The following is a 24,427-nucleotide window of genomic DNA, read 5'->3' as shown; positions in this document are numbered from 1 at the left end:
TGTGTGTGTTTGTGTGTTTGTGATTACTTCCCATTGTCTGGGATCAAATTGACTCCTAGGCAGACACGGCTTTCATCTAGTATTTTATGTAAGGAACATTGAGGTTTTAGCATGCCCAGCTGTCCAACAGAGTTTGGTAAAAATTGCTTTTTTTAACCTCCAGAATGGAAGTTCACAAAATAACAGTCCATAGATGAATCATGAATCATAGATGAGTTTCTTAGAGACAGACAGACCTATTTTCCTCGGCTGGTTTGTATTGTGCATATGCTTCGTTAATTATCTCTGGTTTACTGTAGCTGCAGTGTGGGTTTTAGTAATTTGAGTCCCAATGACTCATTCACCATTTCAAAAACACCTTCTGCAGATCCATGTGTGCTGGGGGCTTTAATGCATTCTTTAATTAAGTTTTTTTTTAATTGAACAAATTTGTTTTTTCCCCATCTTTTTTGGCACTTAGGTGGTAAGTGCAAGTTATGTGTTGAAGTGTGAACAGAGGAGCAATGAGAGAATGAAAGGAAGTCTGAATGTACAACTACCCATCTACACTCACCATCCCCAATTATGCCTATAACTTGCTGGCCATTCTACACAATTTTCTCCCCAATATTCCTTTTATTGTGTCTGGGGGGTATGCATTGCAAATGGGGAAAAAGGCCCATGTGAAAAAATAGTATGCTGAAGGACACCTATTTTATACTTAAAGGGATATTTCACTTTGGAAAAACACATTTTGTGGAGCTTGCCCCATTGTATTTACATTGCGTGAATGCTAGCATCATCAGCTGTCCCTGTTGGCCCATCGTCGTTTTCCGGCTCCCAAGTCACTCCCATTCATTTTCGAGATTTATCGTTTTAAACCACAGCTAAGAGGATAATAGATCAATAAAAGAGAGCATGAACAATACATGGTCTATGTTTTTCTGAGACAAGCTGTTTCCAGGTGTAGGTTAGCTATAAAGCAAGTATTTTCAGATAGCCTGGGCTACAGCATAGAAATACAAAGCCGTATTTTAATTTGTTTTGATGTTATGACATAAGCCTACACAACTACTGTACTTCTTGGTGGATTACCACTTTTGTTGAACAGATACAATGTTGAGTCAATGGTTTAACAAAACTTGTCAGATGTTCTTTTTCTTTTATAAGACAGGAAATATCTAAAATGCATCAGATATTTTTAAAACAGACCATTGAACATTAGTACTCTCTTTTATTGATCGGTTATCCTTTTTAGTTAGTTTGTACTTAAAATTTTTTGGCAAAGCCTCCAAAATTAAATGGAGTGAATCAAGAACTGAGAAGCCAGAAAAAACAGCGATGCCGCTAACAGTCAGCAGGAACATCTGATGTTGCTAGTACTCATGGTATGCAAATACAGTGGGGTGAGCTCCACAAAAGTGAAATATCCCTTTAAGAATGATTGAAGTATAATGAAAGTTTATATCAAGTATATGAAGTATGCTTAGTATACTATTTTTAACATGGGGGTGCTTACATGCCTTGGGACAAAAAGGCTAAAGCACCTGTCCTCCTGGTGCAGCAATGAGCACTATGAGATCAAGCATAGAAAGCCAAAAAGAAATTGTCCTTGAGAGCAAGCAAGAGGCCCTCTGGATGCAAGATTAAAATCTCACTTAGCACAAAGAAACACAAAGAACATCGTCAGTAAAGTGAAGAATAATTTTACTGAAATGCTCAGTCACAGAAAACATAGAAGGGCTGTATTATTTATACAAAACTAATTATCTTTGTTTTGCCCCCCCCAACAGGGGTCACACAACTTCAAATGTCCATTCCATTGCCTCTGCTGTGAAGAGAGATTCCAAACATACACGAAGAAATAATAATAAAAGGGTCCGTCCCACCAGGAAGTCTTTCGGGAGCAAGGATTTGGGGTTCTAAAAAAAATCTGCCGCCGTGGGCCGGCCCTTGGAGGAACCATTCTTGTTTTTGTCATTTGTTGCCTGGGGTTTCATAGCAGCAGGTGACTTCAGCACCCCGAACAGCGGCTTCTGCTGGGGGTCAAAGGGCACACGAGAGGAGCCATCTGGACTCACCATCAGACTCCGATCCGACTTCCTGAACTCTAGGGGACAGAGATAAATAAAGTTTTATAGTTAATACACTCCATGAATATACATTCACACACACCAAGTTCACAGCTTTCAAGAAGTATTCACCCCCTTGACGTTTTTCGTATTTTGTCCCGTTGCACCAAAAAAAAGTTCAATGTCAGCCTTATCAGGCCAAAAAATCATGCAACTGGACACGGATTTGAATGCTTAAGTCATTTTGAGGTTTTTATTTTTATTATAAATCTGAAGACAATACTTTACTTCATTTTGAAATTAGACAGTTACTCATACAGTAGTCAGAAAAATTGTTGTCTCAAAGCCATCCCACAAATGTAATCAATTTCTCTGGCACATAGAATGTGGGTTACCATGCTACTCTTTTGTAATGAATATAAACTTTAGAATTTTTTTGTGAATTCAGCAGGTGTTCTCCTACTTAAACTGGAATGATGCGCTGCCCCTGTGATAAAGTGCTGGACGTGTGTATGGATTGTACGTACGGCTCCACCGACCTGCGGTCTGGTTGTTCTTTAGCCCAAAGGTGACTTTCTTGGACTCGGATGATGGCGTCAGGGTTAACTGAAATGAGAAGACAAAAGAAAAAAATGAAATCAAACCGACGCTTCGTTCCTCTTCTGCAAACCTCTCATTTTCCGAGCCAGCTGACAGGACGATGAATGGACCCTGTGTCTGGCACAGTCCCACTTTCCCCACATAGGTTAGTGTGAATAGATTTCCAGTGGCTGCAGTGCTGACTCGGCAAAGATCATGCCCGCTATAATGTACAATACAGCAGTGTGCCATTAATGGGACACGGGTCTGGGCTGTACCTGTTTTTGTGACACGGGTGTACTGGGGCTTCCTTTAGCTTGCCTGCAGAACAGGGGCGTGGGGACAATGGGGCTCTGGAACTTCATGAAATCGGAGGCTGTCCCGGATGAGGCCTTTGCCTTCCTCTTCTTCTGGGCTTTCTTGGTCCCAGTAGGTGTGGAGGCTTCTTCACTCTGCTGCAGGGCACAAATAAAGAACAGGGGTCACGCCTATAACCAAGCCACCCTTTTCCAATTTCCCCCGTTGTTTCCCTTAACCTCCCCAGTTTAGAACTACCGGTCATCATGCCTTTAGATATCAGATAGCCAGTGGCCATTTCACAAATTATAGTCCTCACAGCACTTCAGGAAAGCCAGTGATGATTCTATACTCCACAGGCCTACATAATGCTACAGGACAGCCTGTGACTATTCCACACCCTAGAGGTCACACAGTACTACAGGTGAGAGCTAGTGGCGATTGAAGTACAGGTGTGCCAGCTCACATCTCCAGGCCTTTGTGCTGATAAGCCACTAGATTTCCAGTGCTGAAGCTTGTTTTAACTGTTGCACACCCACAGAGTTTCTTCCCTTTCCAGCAAATGTACAGAATTAGTTTTTATAGCATTTAGCATTCATTTTAAGTGCATGCATTTAACAAAGGTTTATTCCTGTTTTAGCCTTGTTTTTGAAGGTTTGGTTAAAACAAAAGCATGTAATGAGAGGACAGATTTGGGGGGTAGCACCAGGGTGACTCACACTGCTCTGTTTGGCTTTCTTGCCTGCCGCCTCCACCTCCTCCACGTGTCCGTTGACTTGGGTTTCCTGCTCCTCCGTCGCCTCGTCTTCCTGGGTCGCCGTCGCCTTCTTCTTCCTCTTCCTCTTCTTCAGCTGCACAGCAGGGCTGCCGTCGCTGGGCTGCTCATCTGCGCAGCTCGCGTCTGCGCAGTCGCTCCCGGCGTCTGGCTGCGTCGGCTCTTCGGCTGCGGCGGGAGACTCCACCGTCTGCTCCGGCGTCTTTCTGTTCTTCTTCTTCTTGCTCTTCTTCCTGTCGGCCGCCGGCGTAAGGGGCGGGGCTTCTGCTTCATCTGCAGCCATCGTCTCTTCCTCCACCGGAGGCGACTGGCTCTCTTCCCCTTCTGCTACTGCTGCGCTGGTCTGCAGCTCTTCCGTGTCAGCTTCCGACACTTCCACTCCTTGCGTGGATGCCTTCTTCTTCTTCCTCTTCTTCTTCTTCTCACTGCCCTGGCTGGAAACGCCGTCTGTGGAGAGTGTTTCTGATTGGCTCTCGGTCTGCATGTCAGCCACAGCCCCCTCTTCACCAGTCAGGGAGTGGTCCTGAGCCTCTGTGCCTGTCTGAGACAGGTTCTGAGTCTCTGCCAGCGGGGCAGACTTCACCCCACTGTCCGTGGACTCTTCCGCCGCAGGGCACGCCTGCTCGGTGCCAGTGTCCAACTGCGCAGTCGGGTGTTTCTCGGAGACCTCCTCAGCGGGTACCTTCTCCCCTTCCACCCCCACAGTCTTCTTCTTCTTCTTCCTCCTTTTCTTCTTTTTCTTGGCACCAGCTCCGTCGCTGGGCGTTCCGGCGGGCCCAGCAACGGAATCTGCCAGCCCAGTTGTGCGGCCCTGTTCTGAGCTGGTGGGCTTCCCAGCATCCTTCTTGACTAGGAGACAATTTGAAACAGGAAAAAAATTTAATCAATTAAATAGCAGCCTGCTTATGAAAATGAAAAACATGGAATGTGTTTGGCTGTACAAGGATACCATTCATTAACATACTTTGTGAGATCCATTCACCTGGTATACTGGAGCTCCTAACTCAAAGCTCCCAACAGGTTTCAATTTCAAAAAAGATGAGGCCTTTTTCATCTTTATTCCTAATACGGCTAGCTTCTGCCTGTAGATGTTCATAAATGCCTGTGAACTTATTCATTAATTCTGTGAAGCTACGTTTTACTGTATAAACGTGAATATATTTGTGAAGTGCAAACCTAAATAAAGAAGTAATAAAGGTTATCCATTTATCTACTTGAATGCAAAGAAGTTGGGGAATGTCACTTTCAGGTACTGAAAGAGAATTTAAATAATGCCTATTATCTTACATGGAGGAAGGGAAGGAGAGAAATGTTTCTAGTATTGCGCAAATTTATTAGTTCTTGCAATTAAGGGGCCTTCATAGTCCAACTATCCTCAGCAAGTTGCTTAAACGGGCAGTTCATCCAAAAATTAAATTAAGGTATGCTTCCACTTATCAGAGTACTATCTATCCATCCAGATAGTTTATTGAAATTTTACAAGTTTTCTAGATATCCACGGCAGCTCACCCTGATGCTATAGACCTCAATGGGTCCGAGCAATTGTGGCCTCAAAGCACCAAAAGTTTACTTTAGAAAAACTCAACAGCAACATCTCTTTTCAAATAAAATGCTACAGTTACAAACATCAACAGAGCTTGACTGCATGGTTTCATCGAAATTGCTTTCAAATTTTTGTGTATTGAGGCCATAAAAGCTGGGACCAACTGAGGTTGATAGCATCAGATATCTAAAAAACTTGCCAAATCTAAGCAAATCCACCTGGATGGACAGATCATATTCTGGTAAGTGGAAACATACCTTAATTTAATTTTTGGGTGAACTGCTACTAATTGCAACATTTCAGAGTTTTTATTTTAACAACCCGTGCATTCAATTTTAACCCTCCTACTCAGTCATCTAGCTTGGTTTAAGTTAAGCTGTACTGCATTGCAATGTATGACTTGCAAGGTGAAATAAACAATCATCAATTGTGCAATTGTGAAAGCTGTTGCCCGGGTAGCCATCACTGTTCAGGTGAACAAAGTTACCTTTGCGCTTCTTCACCGCAGAGCCCCCCTCTTCACCTGGCTCTTCCTTGGGCTCATCCTCCCTGTTCCTCCTCCTTTTCCTCATCTTCCTCCGGCTGCCGAACATCTCGTCGTCGTCTTCGTCCGTCGAGACCTCCGCGGGGTAATCGTCTTGCGGGAACACGCCTGGAGGGGAGGGAAGCGCTCAGTCCGGTTTCACAGTAAGGCCTCAGGGACACAGACCTCAGGCACAGATCAGCCGGCCAACACGTACGAACACAGACGTAGCATTATGCGAATGCACCACATCATTACTGATGCACAAACGCGAGCGCTAACGCAAAATGAGCTACACTTTCAAGGCAAAGGGGAACGTCTCGTCACCATTGCTAAAAAAACACAATGTGGGAACATCAGAAATGTGTGATATAAAGAAGACAGAGGAGGAGAAATGCAAACAAGTTCCACAAGAGGCCAAAGACAGAAGTTAGGGAAAAGGAAATGTATTTTACATAAGGCATAAAAAAAAGAATAGTTATTGTTGGTTTGGTTATATATTACACTAAGGACCGCTGTAACACAATAAGAATGGCCCGGTAATGTAACTAGCCAATACGATTCCACGGATTCAATTTATAAATTGAATTGAATCCTTCAGTTCCGAATAACCCTCTTTCTCTTTACTCTCTAGGTGCACTCTTGGGGGGTTCAGGCCAAGATATCGGTAAAGCCGTTTTGTGACAGATGTCCTTTGTGAAAAGCGCCATACAAATAAAATTTAATTCAAATGAATTCCCAATGCATTTGTATCTCGGAGGTTCTACTGTATCGCACACACCCATTTTAAAAGGTAACCTAAGATAAACTTTATTATCCCTGACAGTGACATTTCTCTCAGAGGACAAATTCTGCTGTGTTACAAAAGAGAAGGATCGAAGCTCTTACCTTTACTGAGATTGCGGAAGCTGTAAGGGAACAAAGACAACCTGAGTTTAGGGAACGGTGCAGACTCCCCTCCCCAAAGACATACATGTAATCTATGTTCAGGATATCTAGATACTGCAAAGCTAGCAAATGACCAGTTTGCCTGAGCATGTACATGCGAGTGCATGTGTCTGCATATACTGCATGTGCCTCCATGCGAGTGTGTGTTAACTGTGACATGTACGTGTATGCTGGCACTCACAGTACATGCTGAGTGAGGAGAATTTTAAAATAAGGAGTTTACTCACGTTCTGACCAGCTTGTACAGTTTCTTCCTGTTAAATGAGGGAATGTTGCTGCGGCTGGCCAGCTCAAACAGCCTCTCACCCAGGGCCTGGTAGTCAAACTACAGCCGAGGAAGAGAGAGGGAGGAACACAGAGATAAGCCTGATACCCAGAGAGAGAGGGGGAGACGGACTGCAGAGATACCCGTAAACAGCTAATAAGGACATACAGAGCCCCTACTACGATAAACACTACAGCCCAGAAGTGCAGTAATACCAGCTGGCACAATACAGTCACAGATGTATAGTTACTCTATTATTAAGGACAGTCCAGATGCACACAAACTATGTTCATGAACACAGCACAGACATACAGTAACACTGTCTTACTGAACACAGTCCAGATGCACACAAACTATGCTCATGAACACAGCACAGACGTACAGTAACATTGTATTATTGAGCACAGTTCAGATACAAACTATGTTCACTAACACAATACAGATGTACAGGAAAACTGTCAGTGTAACCCACTTACTGACCAGATAGCACACTTTACATATGTTAAAAATATGGTTTTAAAATATTTTGATGTCAAAAAAACTACATGCACACTAGTGCAATATAAATAGTGCTTAGCAAGTAACTGGTGTAGTGTTTAATTTGACAGGCGTGTGTGGGGAAGTGTCAAACAACAGAGAATACAGAGAATAACACAGAAGTTATTTTTCTCATTTGTATCTCGAGTCGCATCTCAAACCCCTCCCACAACCCACCCGTCTGCCTTGACCCCGTTTGGGATGCACTGTTTACCAGCACAGAAAAGAAAAACAGCAACTGCTATGCAGTACTACTGTGACACAGAGCCCAGCAGGATATCTACATTTACATTTCAGCATTTATCAGACACATTTATCCAGAGCGACTAGTACATATTACATTTAATTCATTTATAAAGCTGGCCATGTTTACAAAAGCAATTTATATTTGTTCCTGGCAGCAGCCCAGTTGGGAACTGAAACTACAACTGAGGACATACAAGTCAGGTTTTCTAACCATTATGCTAGACTGCCCCAAATCTATATCCGTAGGGAGCCACACAGTTACACAGAAATGGCTAGCAGAACCAGAAACACACTGTACCATTCGGTCCGCTGGAGAAGCAGATTTGTTATGGCCATGCCGACTGGCAGAGACAGCACACGCACCTGGCTTACGTTAACAATCAGCACGGGTGCTTAAAGGTGTGTTCCTGTCCACAGTTCGGGGTCAAGACCAGGAGCACATGCCGAGAGAGCGAGTCAGTTTTGTATTGTTTGTAAGAACACTAAAGATGGAGAAAGAAGCTGGCAACTAAAGCTGTCATTGGGTTTTGTTTTCTTTTGTCTTTGTTATTTTTTCTTGTTGTTTCGGTGTACTGTTTTTGCCCAGAACCCGTGAGGGGGAAGCGTATGTTTTTTTGGTTTATGTGATTTTGTGTTTGTGTGCGTGCGCTGGGGTGCGTGTGCTCTCCGGGCGACAAACGACGGTGCAGACCCGGAAATGCCGCATCTCCCTCCCAGGGGTGTCACACCGGTGTGTGACCCACGCAAACACACACACACACACACACACACACACACACAGACTGACCTGCAGCACTGGCCCTATTCCGTCATCATCCTGGGGAACATCAGAGTCTTCCCCGAAATCTGGTAGGTCACCTTCCTCCTCCTCCTCCTCCTCCTCCTCCTCCTCCTCCACATCATCTTCATCTTCAGTTGTGGTAACTCCTGGAAGCAGTCAGGAAACAAAAACTATTAGGGGGATAAAGAAGGGCGGAATTCCAATCCTGCAGCTGTAGTCTACCGACACAGAAGGGTGTGAAGGCCCAACAGGAGGCTGCATGCCATACTGGAGGCCGTCACCCTGCCCAACAGTCACTGCTGCAGGATCAAATAAGGCCAGTCAGGAGCTGCAGCAGGATCACACAGACCAGGCCAGTCGTGTGCAACTCAAGTGCAAAAAAGTTGGACCTGCTGGCTCGGTGGTTTCAGCACGAGGGAGTTCTGCAGTTACACTCACCATTGACCCGCTTCCCACTGGCTTTCTTAGGTCTGTTCTGGACTGCTGTGCTCGCCGTTTCCTCATCTTCCTCCATCTCCTGGTCCTGGTCCTGGTCAGATTCAGACCCACCCCCGCCTCCCCTCCGCAACTCCCGCATGAGGTCCTCGATGGCAAAGGGGGCGTGGTCAACAATCTCATGGAATATGTTGCTGCATATGGCCTCTACCAAAACGTGACTGAGGACAGGGGGGAAAGGAAGTAGGTAGAGTCAGAACAGGAAGTAGACAGACACAGGACAAGAATACGAGGAGCAGACAGACAAACTATGATCCCAGATATCAGTGGATATTTACCAACAAAAACAATAATATAAACAATAAAGACACTGTAACAATACATAAAATTAATAAAGGAAATAAAAAACAGAATTAAACCAGGTTTCAAAAGTAGAAATGCTCAGTCCAAACTAAAGGTCTGCTGGCAAGGCGTTTCATAAATCTAAGGGCAGTACACAGAGAAGACGGCTAAAGAGTGCTAAATATCAGACTATGACACAAAAATAATAGGCGTGCATTGAGTGAACAGTAGTTATTACAAAGGACAGTACCCCTCATCCCTGTACTTACTCTTTTGTCTTTGCTGCTGTTTTACAGAACGGGTCGATGAACGTCAGGTTCTGCTCAGCTGTCAGCTGCAATCACAATGCACAAAATGCTTAAATGAATTTATCAATGCCGCACTGGCAGGTAACACCACAATGCGCATACCTCATGTCGAGAAATACACCAGGAGGGCATAGGTTTCAAAGTCGTTCAGCAAACACTCAACTTAAATTCAAACCCACAGTGTGTGTTTGGATAGCCACTGAGACAAATAATCTTTTTAAATACACAGCAAAATTTCCTATCAAAACTGATTTGCATGATGTAGAGTTCTTCTTACTGGGAGCCAAAGTTCTATAAAAATAGGCCAAGCGTTATGCATGAACTAGTTATAAAACTGTAAGAATAATATGTATTGGTCATGGCAGGTTGCACTTGGGGTCTCTGTGCCCCCGGCTGGATGAGTGCTGCAGGAGAGTAGGCAGCTTTGTTTCAGAGATAAAGGTAAACAGCACTGGCCCTCCGAATTCCTCTCCATCTTACCTGGGCTGACCCGACCTTCGCCAGCTCAGACATGTAGATGTCCAGGATGTGGAACTGCACTCCTTTAGGGGCGTCGCTGGTGCTGCGCAGAACCTGAGCCGACAAGAGCTCTGTGAACCTCCCGATCAGACTGGAGAGAGAGAGGGAAAGGGTGACAGAGGGAGGGAAGTGACTTTTTCTAAAAATGCTCTGCACCACCACTGTACCATTCAGGAGGTTATGCGGTCTGATATGTGTTGAGGGATTTGCTCGGGATTAGGGGTTATCTTAACAGTCTGTCTACCTGTAACACTGCGTGAGAAGAAAGAGGTACTAGCGTGTCTGTCTGTGTTATATAGAGAGAGAGAGGTATTCCAGCCTGTCTGCAACAGTGTACAGATAGAGACAGTGAATGATGGGTTTTTTTCCCTGTTCATAACTGCAGATACCTGGGACTCCAAACCTGATCATGCAGTACTCTCAGTAAGCTAACAACAAACACTCTGACCACTAGGCATGTGCCGATGCTAAAACGTCAAAGTACAATTATCTTGGCCAACATTTTCATGACACACGACATTATCTTGATAATTATTGAAATACGCTGAAAGTCTTAAAACAGTATTAAAACATACTTGAATGACTTTATTTATACCAATCAGAAAAGATGTTAGTAAAGCATTTTGTTAAACATATAAAAATGTTACCATTTTGGCCAAGTTGATAACTAGTTTTAAGGAAATAACAGAATTCAGAAGTAAATATATTTTTTTTCCCAACAAAATAACATGCGGCTTGTTTAAGTAAATGTAAACATTTTAAACAAAAATAAATAAGCAGAAAACACAAGATATTTGTTCAAGATGGTGATCAAAAACCCCATGTCCACTACAGACCCTTCAACTATGCAGCCTCATACCACCCATGCATGTCACACAGAAGGCTGTTCTCTTCTTCCCCAAAGTAGCAGAGTTGTAAACTGCTGTCAAAACACAGACCTCTTAGCTCAAGAGGTCTGAAACTACCTACTTGTGGGGGGAGGGGTATCTAGCATGCCGGCTATCAAACTGCATGTAGGTCGTGGGCAGGAGAGTTTCCAAATGAAATTCTTACCCAGTGTCCCATTCCCTCCTCTTCAACATCTCAAATGTCTCCCTGAGCACAAAGCGCACCAACTGTCAGAAAGAGAAAGAGAACGAGTGAGAGAGAGGTGCAGAGGGAGGGAGAGAAACATTGACTATAACTGATGTTGCTTTTCAGGGGCAATCCAGACAGACACGGGAGAAAGTTTTTCTGCTTATAAATAATAATGCAATCATGTTTGAGCCTTGATGGCTGACAGGGTCAGAGTCTTGATAAAATCACATTACAAATCTGGGACTAAAATAAATATATAAAATAAGTGCTGGACTGACCCTATTTTCTTGTTCATATTCCGCCGTCTACATTTCATTCTTCTTCGTTTTTGATATCTGAGCGTACTTGCGCAACACATCGGCATTGAAATAAACGCATCATTCGCTCGTCAGGTAAGATATCAAAAGGAATATTTACCTAACGTCATCTTCAATGATTTCATCAATTAGCAACTGAAATTACTGAGTGGGCCTTTAACATGTTACCAGGGTCAGGGCTAATTCCATATCAGTTCATTGATTGAAAAATCCCCATAAAACATCATAGATATTTCAAATTAATTAATTGAAGGGATGGAAATACAAATGACTCCACCCTTTATATTACCACCGTTATGATTGCCAAAAAAAATCTTTGTGCACTTTTACTTACAGAGTAGAACTTGTCCATGCGAAGTCGGTCAATGCCATTCCACTCTCTGTTGATTGTCATCAGGAAACTTTCCAGAAACAAAAACTCTGCAAAAACAAAGTGCATTAATCAAACGGATGACAAAAACACTATAAAAAAAACTTGAAAACAGTATAACAAAGTATTTTAAAAAAACAGTGAGAGGTGCTTGGTAGAAGAGAATAGCAAATTGATAACCAATGAGAGGCAAGACAAAAAGAAAGCCCAGCTTGTTCCCCATGGCCAAAATTTCATAAGGTTTTAATAAAAAACTCTTCATTGGTAAGGAATAGTATAGGAAGAAATGCATGGATTGTTCGACATGGCATCTTCTCCTGAGCTGTAAAGCGCAACATACAAATTGTATTTTTGAATGAGTCCATGAGGTGTAGTAACCCTGCACCCCCACCCCCTTCCCCATTTTCCCCATACTTCCCGGACTACTGGGCACAGATACTTACGGGTGTCAACATTTTGCAACCAGTGGATCAAGCCAGATATCCGAGTTGACAGCTCTTCCTGTGGAGGGAGAGAGAACAGGTTAGAAAGAACCATCCATTATGTCAGTGCTTTCCCACTGCTGGTCCTGGGCCTGAATTCATAAAACATGTCAGAGTAGGAGTGCTGATCTAAGATCAGGTTAACCTTTTAGCTCATAATGGATAAGGTTAGAATATTGACGTAGGTGACCTGATACTAGATCAGCACTCATACTCTCAGATGTCTTATGGATACTGGATTAAGAATTATGAATTCTGGGCTTGGTATGCACAATGTTTCATAACATTTTGTAAAAGCTCACTTCTAACATTATGTTTAAATGATCTCCAACATTATGCAACCTTTTTTCAGATATGTTTGGTCCTGTTGGTGTGCATGTAGGGGGTGCAACCAGCCACAGGTATTGAGATATTTAAGAATCAGTGTCTGACTGTATAGAGTCAAACTATCAGCAGCCACAGTAGCAGTGTTCTCTCACTAGATAAGAGTGCCAATTCCATTTATAAAAAGGTTTAAGTACGTGTTCTTTACAACTCGGCCCTTGTCTGGGTCTCAGTGTGCAGTTCTGTGCCATGTGTCCTTGGTTATAGCGGTGATGATGGTCCCAACAATACAGAAGGACTGCCCACATAGGCCAATGTGCTAAAAGTACAATAGAGCAAGTTGTGGCTAAAATCCAGATGAGATTCACAAAATCTGTGCTGCCAAAAAACAGGATTTTAGAATAACAAGGTAGAGTTGCAAAGGCTCTGAAAATTCCTGGTAAATTGCCAGCAACTTTCCAAAAACTTTCCATGGGAAGTTCAGCTTGGGAATTTAGGAAATTTAGCTCAGTTTCAATAGGAAATGTTATTTTATAATCTTGAAAAATTTGGGGAGAAAATACACATAAAAGGTAATTCTAGATAATGTGGCATGTTTTTGTTAAATTAACTGCTCGTAATGGGAATTCAGTGGAATTACAACACTACACTTTGTATTCTTCCACCTCGACCACAGATTATTGTTAGCATTCCATTTATGTGAATTCAGCAGAAAATGCAACCCTTCAGATACACAGTGCATTCTCTCATCAGAGGGAATACATTAATTAACATCCCTGTTTTTGGTTGGCAAGTAAAAGAAAACCCACGTAAAAATGAAACTTATTTATTTGCTTATGGCAAGGGAAAAGGTTTACGTTTATATATTGCATATGGCATGGTAACTGCAGCCTGTGCAAATACCACCTACAACTTCCCTTTTACTCCTGTTAATTTCTATTCATTCTCATTAATTCCCAAGGACAATTTCCACACCTGAAAATATCTGAAATTTTACAACCCTAATAACAAAACCATGTAATGCAACAATCAGAACCTCCTCCCCCAACAAATATAATAACATTGAGGTAAATGAGAAGGTGAAGTTATCGTCTATACTCACTTGTAAATTACATTATGTTTATGATAGGTGTCCAACATTTCCCTGTCAATTGACCTCATCATTGCAGCAGGGATTCTGAGACAGGACAGTGTAATCCCTCAAACTATTTGAAAAAAAAAAGAGCCAACTGCCGGGCCTACTTCTAGTGATGAACAATTTACTTACCGTACAATAAAGCTTCATTTTTAATAGACAGAACATAACACCTTAAAATAGCTGAACATGTGCTTGCTGAAAACGAACTACTCGTGGAAAGGGAAGAATAGATCAACTCTGAAGCATGAGCCAAACCTACATACTGTTAAATAAGTTTAAAGACAAATGTATGGTAGCAAGCATGTTTACAACAGACTTAAAAGCATGCAAGTGAGTTGGATAAACTCAATCAGTGAAGATGAACTCACTTGTTGGAGCGGCTTGTCCTGCATCCACAGACAGTAGAAAAGTCCCTTCCATATCTTCAGCAACTCGTCAATGGTGAACCCACCTTGAGAAACAACGTGATAATTTTGTATCTGTATGTTCATGTATTTTATCTTAACGGTTAGACGCAGTAACTGCAAGTCGCAGAGGAGGTCAATTAACATAGAATGTACAGTAGATGTATGTTTACATTTCATTAGCTAGACGGCAAATTCGAACGCAAACAAAATAGATCGGTTAGACTAACGTTACAAAAATCTTTGTAATTTAGACTCTTCACGCTACGTATCCCGATTTTCTGAATTGTAAAATATCCCAAGAGGATTACCAAGTATAGCATACCAACTATGTATACATTTAGCTAGCTAGCTTACGGCCAAAAAAAAAAAAAACTTTTCGGATGTTTTGCCAAACGTAAACAGTTTTATGAAGTTAGCATGCGAACCTCTTTCGGACCTATAAGAAAAATGACGACTTATCGGTAGTTGCATATTTTTTTGCTATCGATACATAGCAGCTTCTTAGCCAGATTGTCAGGCAATGTTAGCCACGATAGCTAAACGAAGGCTCAGGCAAAGAGAGTGTAATTAAGGATATGTTACCTTCGGGCTTCTGCGACCGAACGCTGAGATACTTTCGCAGTTTTTTGATGGCCTTGGTTCGGATTGACTTCTCATTAGAAGCTAATCTTTGTGCGAACTGAACCTCAGGTTCTTGTAACACCGGCGCCATCTTCCTACTGTACACATGTGGAACCGCATACCCGTCACTTTACTTTTTCTCAAACACGTTTTTCGTGCCCACGACGCAGGATGATGACGTCCCAGCAGAACTGCGAATGGGGTGTCGACTGTCGGGGTTGTTGTAGATACTAGACTAGATTCCAAATATTTCCACAAGATTAGTATCGCTAGCTCTTGGTTATCATTTTTATTACTGTTCTGTCTACTGTCCGTTGACGACAAAAAATTCCAGTTGAATGCATCTTCTGAAAATTAATTAAGGGGCGTGTCCTAAGACAATACAGTTGCAATCATAGAACGCAGCCTTGGTACTGCCATCACGGTCTAACGGTGACATGAAATGAAATAACTACACTAAAATTAGGTCCTGATAATTTTTCCTAGTTTTTGTTTACATTAATTCGACAACAATAGCAATTGCTTTAGAAAAGCCAGTCTACGACCTCGCACAAGGAAAGGGCAGGTAGCTAGCGCCGTCTGATGTTAGATAATAGCAAGTAGCCTAGCTCGCTGTTTTATAGGCTAATTGATGACCTGTTTTAAAAAAAATCTTGTCCTTGATTTAGGCCTATACTGAATTTAAGCTTATATGTTGACAAGCATCCATCCCTCAATCAAACACCACAAAGACATTAAAAGACATTCACTAATAAAATTATAATTTATTATGAAAGCACATCAAATCAACCGAGTGAAGGCATCTGTGTAATCTGTGATTATTGAAGGAGGTCAGTCCTCTTTATCCTCTGGCTCAGGCGGTTTCTGTGTTTCGGGCTCTGGGGTAGTGGGGGTCTTGGTTCTCTCTGTCTGTTCCTCTGCAAGGGCCTGTCCCTCGGTCACCGTCGCTTCCACCTTCAGCTTCTCTTCTTCCTCCTGCTTCTCCTTCCCTTCCGGTCCCTTCCCTGGATCTGTATGGATGACAAGTGTGACAGGGAAAAGAGGAACCTTCCCATTCAGAAAACACAACTGCAAACAAACACACACCCCTTATGTTACGTTTGCCCTCTTATTCTGAGAAAATTGCAACAAATGTGCCTTCAAAAGGGCAGTGCTCTTGAGGCAGACTTATATTTGCAGAGCAAAACTGCTCTTAGAACATGGGGAAGGTGAGACAAAGGCTTCTATTTTTAAAGGTGGTGGAAGCGGTAACTGTTTGGGGAGAAAAGCTGTGCTTGACAGCCTCCTCTGCCTGCCTTATAGGACCAAGTTTTACATTGTTCTAGAAGATTACCTGGGATACGCTGTGCTTTTTATGTCTACGTTTATTTTATTTTTGAGATGCTATGCAGGGTTTCTTGGGCTACCCTTCATTAAAGTTAGTGAAAAAGCTTGAAAATGATATTAATTTTTCGAAATTTTTTGCCGAAGAGTGATCCAAATACTTTTCCAAGTGCACTTACTTATCCAAGTGAATACATCATCATGGGTTACTTGTTCATTAACAACAAAAGTAAAGTAAAAAGTAAAATCCAAGAGTTTTAGTTTTTCTCATCCATACACAAAATTGGAGCCTCGGTACCATCTGTTCGTTTACACAGTGAGTCATTTCTACTGGGAAAAAAAGTGTTTCAGGGTATCTTTATTGAAAGGTTAACCACAATCTTGGGAACCATAGGACATTCTAAAATTTATCACACAGTGTTTGGTTCTGTTGACAGAATTAACATGGAGAAAAAAGTGTTCCATGAATTATTTGCCTTCTTTGGGTCAAATGATAAATTATTGATTGTTTTACTACACTCACCTACACAGTTGTCTAGCTGTTCAATAAAAGTCCCCAAGTTCTAACATGCTCACCTGGTGAGGGTGGTTTCTTCTGATCTTTGGCAGGGGTCATTCGTGTGAGACTGGTGATGGACGTCGGCCGCCATTTTAGAACCGTGGCAGAGATGGGGTCATCATCCTCGCCATCAGCCCCATCCTGTGGCACACAATGGTGAGGGAGCTTGAAAAAAGGCAGTTAAGGGGGTTTGCCTGGATGCCGTGTTAGGTGCAGGGGTCCCCACCCTTGGTCCTAAAGAGCCACAGGGTCCTATGGATCTTTCTTTCTCCTTACATTTAATGACCGATTAAAACCCACACAATCATGTAGAGGTGAGTTAACTGTGTCTTAACTTTAATTAATAAATTAAAAAGTGATGACCCTGAGGCTCTCCATTGGGCATTCTTGCTTAAATGGCATGCGCTCACCAAAAGCAATTTAACTTCTCCAGTGAAGCTGGGACAGTCCGTATGCACTGATTTCTATTAATTCTCTTCAACCTTCCCAATCAAATCCATTTTAGAAATGATTCATTCCTTTTAAACAAGTTTCCCTGCTGATTTTTAGTTTTACATTTTTTTGTAACGGCCATTCATATTTAAGCCCATCCCATCACTGCAACTCTCTCTATCCAGGCAGATGTTTAACATGTGATGTTCTTGCTTATCTGTGCTTAAACGCCTTACCTTGGATGCCAGAAAAGTGCTCTTTAATTAAAATTTTACATCAAAATTGTAAAATATTAATGTAAATATTTTCCAGGAAGTGGGCAGCAATGGCTAAATTCAGAAGAAAAAAAAAGAAAAAAAAATAACTAACTAATCCAGTCCAGTACATAACCAGTCTCTACACAAACACATATAGGCACAAGTTTCAACCAGAGTCAACATTACCTGATCCACCTGGGTAAACTCTCCATGCTGCTCACATCCAATGTCAAACACGTACTTCCCTGGTCCAGATGGCTGAAATGGAACAGGGTGTTTTATGAATGCATCACTGCAATCCAAACATAGGTATTGTAAATATGATTTAGACAAAGGCACATACACTCACACATACGCGCGCACACACACACACACACACGGATACATATGGACACACATACAAACACATACACACAATATTTTATATTAGGCCTAGAGACACAATGTTTGAGGTTAGCAATCAATCTGCTACACATCTCAGATTGTTTAAATAGTTTTATCAACTGCACAGCAGGGCTATCAGTTGTCTCCAAATTGCCTTTTGAATATGCTTTCCTTAAAATGGGGTCACCATATTTATAATATTGAATTTTAAAAAAAGAGGACAGGGATGGACAGGCATTATGTACACAATGCTAGGCCAGTGGTTCCTTAACTCCTGGGCCCCGTGTATGCTGGTTTTTGGTTAACAAGCTTTTAATTTTTACTCATTTAGTGCTTTTCATGTTTAGAGTGATTATTTACCCTCTTAAGCCACATCATTCCAGAAATAGTTTTGCTATATTGGAAACAATTATGTAAAAAGAGGTTACAGCATTTTTTTTTGATCAAATGAAAGACTGAGGTTAAACAATAGGCTCCTAATTAGGTTGTTGAACAAGTGCTTTATTTCTTTAATAATTTGTTCCTTAAACTTATTAACACAATGCAGGTTTGACATGCAGAGCTATTTCTAGCTGTGACATGCATAGTTTGGAAGCCAGTGTACTAGGCTATTTGTTTGTTTATGTACAGTCTATGGAACAAACAAAACCTATCTGGACATTTTTAGGAATTTAGAAATCCCACCTGAATGGATATTTTTGGCGGTTCCAAAAAGAAGAAATGTCCAGGGCAAGAGGATCTCTCCTCAGCCTAATTAAAAATCCACACATTTGATCTAACATTGCTCAAAAAGATAATATTGTATTTTATTCATTTTTGGTTTCAGAAGAACTCGCCCTCCCATCTACAGAGCCAAGGCCTGGGTAGGAGGGAAAGGGCTGAGAAACAGGGCAGGAATGAGAGGAGAGGAGGTTGTCTTGCTCACGTTGTTGTTAACAAAGTTGCCCTGGTATTTGTGGTTGAGGTGGATGAACTCGCCGGCTGACTCCATCTTGCCCGTCACCCAGGTGCCCACGTACCTGGATCCTGTGTCGTGGTATGTGTAGACTCCTTGCCCATGCCTATGCACATGTTTAAATACACAGATGCACACACGTGTATACATACATTTTAGTGCGCACACACTCATGCATACGCACACATACATGCACATCTGTGGGGCATAATACCACAGGTATTACATTTACTGAACAGCTTCAGCAAGGTGTGCCTAAAATACAAAAATCACACTTTTAAAAATTTTTGTCAAAAGGTGTAATACCCTCAGGATTTCTAGAGTAATGTGCAATATTCTGTGTTAAGAAGATTTAATTTCTTGTTTGTGTAACCTTCACTTCCTGAGGCTGGTAGCAATTTGACGTTGAGGAGGCCATACCTCTGATGATGCAGCCAGTCTCCATCATATATGTCTCCATTGGCATAAGTGTATACACCATGACCTTGGCGCTGGTCCTCAACCCAGCTACCTGAGAGAGAGAGAGGAATATGTGCATATAAGAAAAAAGAGAGATAAAATGTAAAAAATGTAATGAAAGTGTTCCACTCCTATTTTTATGTCTTTATTCCATTATTTAAATTTTCTTGTATATTTCCTTTTCCACCAGTAATATTTCAGGAAATGCTTTGCAAATATAACTGTGCACTGAATATGCAAATGAAGAGAATTTCCTCTTGAGTTTCAACTTGAATTTTACCTGAATGTGAATGTTTAACTCCTTCCCACACTCACCTTCATATCTGGATCCATCGGGGTAGTAGAAAGTGCCCTGTCCGTGCTTCTTGTTCATGTCGTATTCTCCAACATACCGAGCTCCATTTTTAAACCGATATGTTCCCTGGTGCACAAACATAAGACCAAGAAATCAAACAAACTATTTCACCAAAGTCTTTTATTATGCGTCACAACAAACTGCTGCCCACTGTGCCCCTTCTTCTCTTCACCACGAATGTCTTGCATCTCATTGTCGCCCTCTACTGGCTATGTAGGAAATAGCTATTCAAATTCATGATGCTTATTGGTCTATTGCACAACTTTTCACTACCTGCAGTAGTTTACAGTCTATCATTACCCCTGTACAAGCTGCCCACTAGGCTAACGCATGTTTTCTGGCAGCTTGTTTGTTCTGGCAGCTTGTTTGTTCTGGCATCTTGTTTGGACCTTGGCGTCCTATTGAGGTGGAACAAGCTGTCCAAGTTTTAAAACCTCCACCTCTGCCATACTGCACCTCACTTCCCATAAGCTTAAAACCATAACCCACCGAGATAAACCAAAATCTCAGAGAGGTTTGACCTAGTGTAATACTGCCCTTAGATATTAAAGATCTGGCATCACAGCATGGTGGAGTTAGCATCATGCTATGGGGTTGCTTTCAACAAGACTGGGATGATTGTTGGCATCAAAGCCAAGATGGACAGATAAAGCCAAATACAGGTGCACGCATGCATGCGTGTACATTCAGCAGTGTCAACTTGCTAGCTAATGTTTAACAAAATTCAAACCAGCTTCAACACTATGTTTTCGGACTGGAATACAAATACGACTGACTTGTTTAAGGTTTATTCACCATTCGCAATTCGATAACAACTTTATATTCAGTCATTTTGCTTAATTTTCATGACCTCTTTTCACCTGTTCTCTGCCTAGTTCCAGCTTGCTACTATGTGGGGCAATTATGCAACCTCCTCAACCAATCAAAATCAAGATTCTTGGAAAGCAGCATTTGAGTGAATATTCATATACAGTCAGAAATAATTAAGAAATCATTCAGAGAGATAAACATTGGTGGAGATATTTTAACATGCCCTAAAAGTTGATGTCCCTACCGTCCATATGTATAACTATGGTAGGCAGGCCCACATAGGGTTCAGTGGGCTGTAATGCTAGCTTAGGATCACATTTGGGCTTCCCTACTCCGAATGTAGGTCACTGTTGAGCACTATGGGTGTGCTGGTTTGGTGCAGGTTAACACTGCTCTTGTGGACATTTTAGGCACAGTGTGTGCCTAAAACAGCCTCTGTGGTATGACAGCGAGACATTATGTCATATTGTCTCACCCTGCCACTGAGTCACTGATGGTTTGTTGTTTTGCTTCTACTATATCCCCATTATAATGGTTTGGAGGCTCTAATTTGTCTCTTTCATACAAACAGAACACACTTGTGAACTTTTTGTTTTCTTTTGGCAGGTGTTGTGATGAAGACCATTGGAGACTAGAGAGGTAAAACGGGCTCTCCAGTGGCAACAGTTTTCAAACCAGCATTTTGGGTTTTGCTAGATGACATGCAGGACTGATTTGTTTTGGAATTGAAGCGCAGTTATATTTGGTTTTATCACAATTACTTGTATTCTTGTATCAACCACTTGACTGTGTGCTGCATTATTTTAATAACCCTTTTGGTGAAGGTTGGGTCTTCTGGTACGAATCAAACCACTTGTCTGAGTTTGCAACCTCAAACACATTTGGTTGCTCTGACAAAAGCCGCGTTTCCACCAAAATTACCCGGAACTTTCAGTCCCAGGAACTACTTTACCAGGAACTAAAAGGTTCCTTCAGCCAATGGTTGTCTGCGTTTCCACCGGGGTCTAAAGTACCGCGAAGATTAGGCAAATTAGCCCACTGACGTAGTCGTCGGTCCATCTGTCATATGATTTCTTCTGTAACCCCATACTACCACCGAAGTAGCCTACATTATTTTCTAAAAACCGGGACAGCCCGGAGGGGTTTATTCCACTTATATACAACGGGTTACCAACAATGACTATATATGGTTACTTTTGTATTTATTGATTTTCATATATCCTCTCAAACACATTCATTAACAGCAGAAAACATGCACACGTTGTAAACAATTTGCTGTTTTATTACTTTCTCGTCGTCAATACAATATAGGCTAATCGCAAAATAACAAGAATAGAACGAAAACTCGGACTTGCGTGAAAATGTAAATTAGTAGTGGTACAGCCACCGTTTGCTTTCCTTCGAAGTTACTGCGAGCCGAGCAGCGAAGTGTGCCCTCCAGATGCAAACCATGCACCATAAATGAGTCCATAGTCTTCCTGGTCTTTTCGTGGAATTGAAAAATGGCAGTAAAATTGAGTAAAATTACGGCAGTCTGAAAAAGCTAAAGGGAAGATTACTAGAATTAACCTGTTATTTTACCCGGATAAAAAGTGCGGAAGGTGATTTCCAGTTTGCTTGTACTGTATCACCAATGTTAATTATGTAGAACTACCGCATACCTCACATAACTGTATCAAACGTTTTGAGTCAATTACAACGAGCTAACAAAGAAAATCCGGAAGAAAATATTCAGCAACCGAATTAATCCGTTTGAATGTTTTGGTAGCCTACGTAATATGCTGTCCCAGCACGAATGCTTAGCATTTTATAAAACGAATACTAAAGCAAGAAAAGAACAGAAGAGCACACGTTATAATTCCAAGACGTTGACAGGCTATAACCAAAAGTAGGCTACTGCGCCGCATAACATACAAGTTTGATTTGAAGTTATTATGAAAATAAATTGGTTTGCCGCTGCATATTTTCAAACATAGCGGGTAATGGCGGAAAATAAATACAACACAAATGCTACGAGTACTCGACCAATCAGAAATGTTCAGCGCTGCAAGCTCCACCCAAAAGGTTCCTGTACTTTCGGAAAGTACTACCCCCAGAGCAGGAACGTTTTGGGGGGTAAAACAAAGCCCCCAGAACTAAATTTAGACCCTAGTTCCTGCGGTGGAAACGCACTGAGTTCCTCAAAAGGTTCCTAGTTCCGGGGTATAGTTCCTGCGGTGGAAACGCGGCTAAATTGAGTTTTCTTTGTCCCTGTTTAAAAAACCATGTTTTAGTGTGCATATTTCTGTGCTTATATTTTGTCTGTTTAGCTGAACTTAAAATTCTCTAAACAATGTGGGGAAACCCAGGAAAATGCCAGAGCCCTGGAAATGGCCCGAGAACTGGCCTGGCATGGGCCTAAAGACTAAAGATAGTTTCCTAGCTTGGGCGAGTCCACTTGTTTCCCAGTTAGAAATGTGGAAGTTGCCTTGGCATAGTTTTTGTTTATTTTATGTCCATATTCCTCTCTCACTCACTCACTCACACACACACAGTGTTGTAAGCCCTTTCCCTTTTGGTAGGTGACTACTATGACACACATCTGTACGGTCTGAAAGGACGTGGCATTTCATTTTTCAGTCAATCTACTTGCCAGTAGTTCTGAATATAATAATATATGACACATAAACAAAATAATCATAGCAGGGGCTTTTGTTAATAATTTCTCCTGGTTTAAAAAATGTGAAAACTGTGATAATGCAGTTATGCTGAAAAAAACAGAAGCACCCACCAATGTAAATTGACTCACTTTTTGTTTTGTTTTTTTACGCATTGTGTGTTCATTTCAGCGTGTGTTTTCGACTGGCCCAGACTGTTTTCATGTGTGATAAAGGATATTTTCGACATCTAAAGAAGTTTCTAATAGACTACTGGCTGGTATAGGGGCAATGCAAGGTTTGTGGTTCAAATCACACATCATATTACACCAAAGCAATTTGTATAGTGACGTTAAGCCTCTGGGGGCTATAGGCCGACATGTGAGCAGATAAATTTTATTGCATTTATTTACAAATAAAAACATTAAATGTTTTTTGTATTGAGCGAGGGTACTTCTTTCCTCCTTCAAGTTCAGTAGACAAAGCAGCAGGCAATTAAGACAATTAACTTCCGTCATCTTTCGCACAAACAAGGCATTACATGTAAACCATGCATATCGATTGCCTTGCTTGTGGCCCCAGATAACGTAGCTTGTAAAGCTAACCGTAGCCTATATGCCCGACTTTACAGAATGATCTTGTTTACCGTACCTGACCACTCCTTTTCCCGTTTTCATATAATCCTTGATAAGTATCTCCGTTGGGTAACACCGCTTTCCCGACTCCATGTCTCTCTCCTGCCTCGTTTCGTTCACCGTCGTACTCCTAATTTAAGATATTTTAAATTATTCAGGGATGTTATTAATCATACAACTAAATGCATGTATTAGGTTGCTGAAACACTCACTCCGAGGTTGCCCTGATCGTCATCAAATTCTTCAGATCCAGCGTCCGACATTGCAACCATTCTGTGATACACACGCGCTCAATTGCTAAAAGGGCCGTTACAAGGTAACCGTTTCTTGGCGACCGTAAAATCGTTTGTTACATGTTGCCAGGGCAACGGTCGGGACGTGGCGAGAAGTTAATCTTGTAGCCTGCACTATTTTAACCCTTTGAAAAGTAGCTTTTTGGATTTTTTTTTTTTTTTTGTGTGTTCTAGAACTAAATTGCTTTCAGTTACCTGTTATTATTGTTGCATTAGCGGTCGAATGTTCAGTTAAGAACATTCTAATCACATTTATGATCTTACACCTTAGGGTTAAATGGAGTAAAACGATTTAAAGGGAGCGAAAAGTGTAGCCTATTTATTTTACACCATTCAAGCGTCTAGACAAAATATGAAAAAACTTTATCGTTAGCATAGCCTACATTGAACATTCTTGTACCCTTCTTGATTTGGCGTCAGCTCTAGTAACATCAGTCTTTGTTG

General features: G+C 41.6%; 2 protein-coding genes across 3 annotated transcripts; both read right to left on the bottom strand.

The window, feature by feature from the left end:
• Positions 1-1,669: 1,669 nt before the first annotated feature.
• Positions 1,670-15,065, bottom strand: rrp1 (ribosomal RNA processing 1). 2 transcript variants are annotated; one of them, XM_064327791.1, is made up of 16 exons: positions 14,847-15,065; positions 14,226-14,308; positions 12,357-12,414; positions 11,878-11,963; positions 11,203-11,264; positions 10,111-10,240; positions 9,592-9,656; positions 8,984-9,201; positions 8,552-8,691; positions 6,944-7,041; positions 6,657-6,676; positions 5,733-5,897; positions 3,647-4,551; positions 2,909-3,085; positions 2,579-2,657; positions 1,670-2,089 (listed from the first exon to the last, which is right to left on the bottom strand). In XM_064327791.1, exons 1-16 carry the CDS (start codon positions 14,974-14,976, stop codon positions 1,902-1,904), a joined length of 2,604 nt encoding a protein of 867 aa, XP_064183861.1. In that variant the 5' UTR covers positions 14,977-15,065; the 3' UTR covers positions 1,670-1,901. The 2 variants fall into 2 exon arrangements, with proteins under 2 accessions (XP_064183861.1, XP_064183863.1); XM_064327793.1 differs by having other exon boundaries at positions 2,591-2,657.
• A 560-nt stretch (positions 15,066-15,625) lies between these two features.
• Positions 15,626-24,133, bottom strand: rsph1 (radial spoke head component 1). The gene is made up of 8 exons (XM_064327796.1): positions 23,903-24,133; positions 23,707-23,820; positions 19,570-19,675; positions 19,216-19,306; positions 18,766-18,901; positions 17,643-17,714; positions 16,785-16,908; positions 15,626-15,895 (listed from the first exon to the last, which is right to left on the bottom strand). The coding sequence occupies exons 1-8, from the start codon at positions 23,960-23,962 to the stop codon at positions 15,717-15,719; spliced, it is 882 nt and encodes a 293-aa protein (XP_064183866.1). The 5' UTR covers positions 23,963-24,133; the 3' UTR covers positions 15,626-15,716.
• Between the last annotated feature and the right edge of the window lie 294 nt (positions 24,134-24,427).

Source organism: Anguilla rostrata, chromosome 3 (assembly GCF_018555375.3).
Source record: "Anguilla rostrata isolate EN2019 chromosome 3, ASM1855537v3, whole genome shotgun sequence".
Lineage (NCBI taxonomy): Eukaryota > Metazoa > Chordata > Actinopteri > Anguilliformes > Anguillidae > Anguilla > Anguilla rostrata.
The sequence above is the reverse complement of the archived record's forward strand: the minus strand, read 5'-3'. Positions and strand labels throughout refer to the sequence as shown.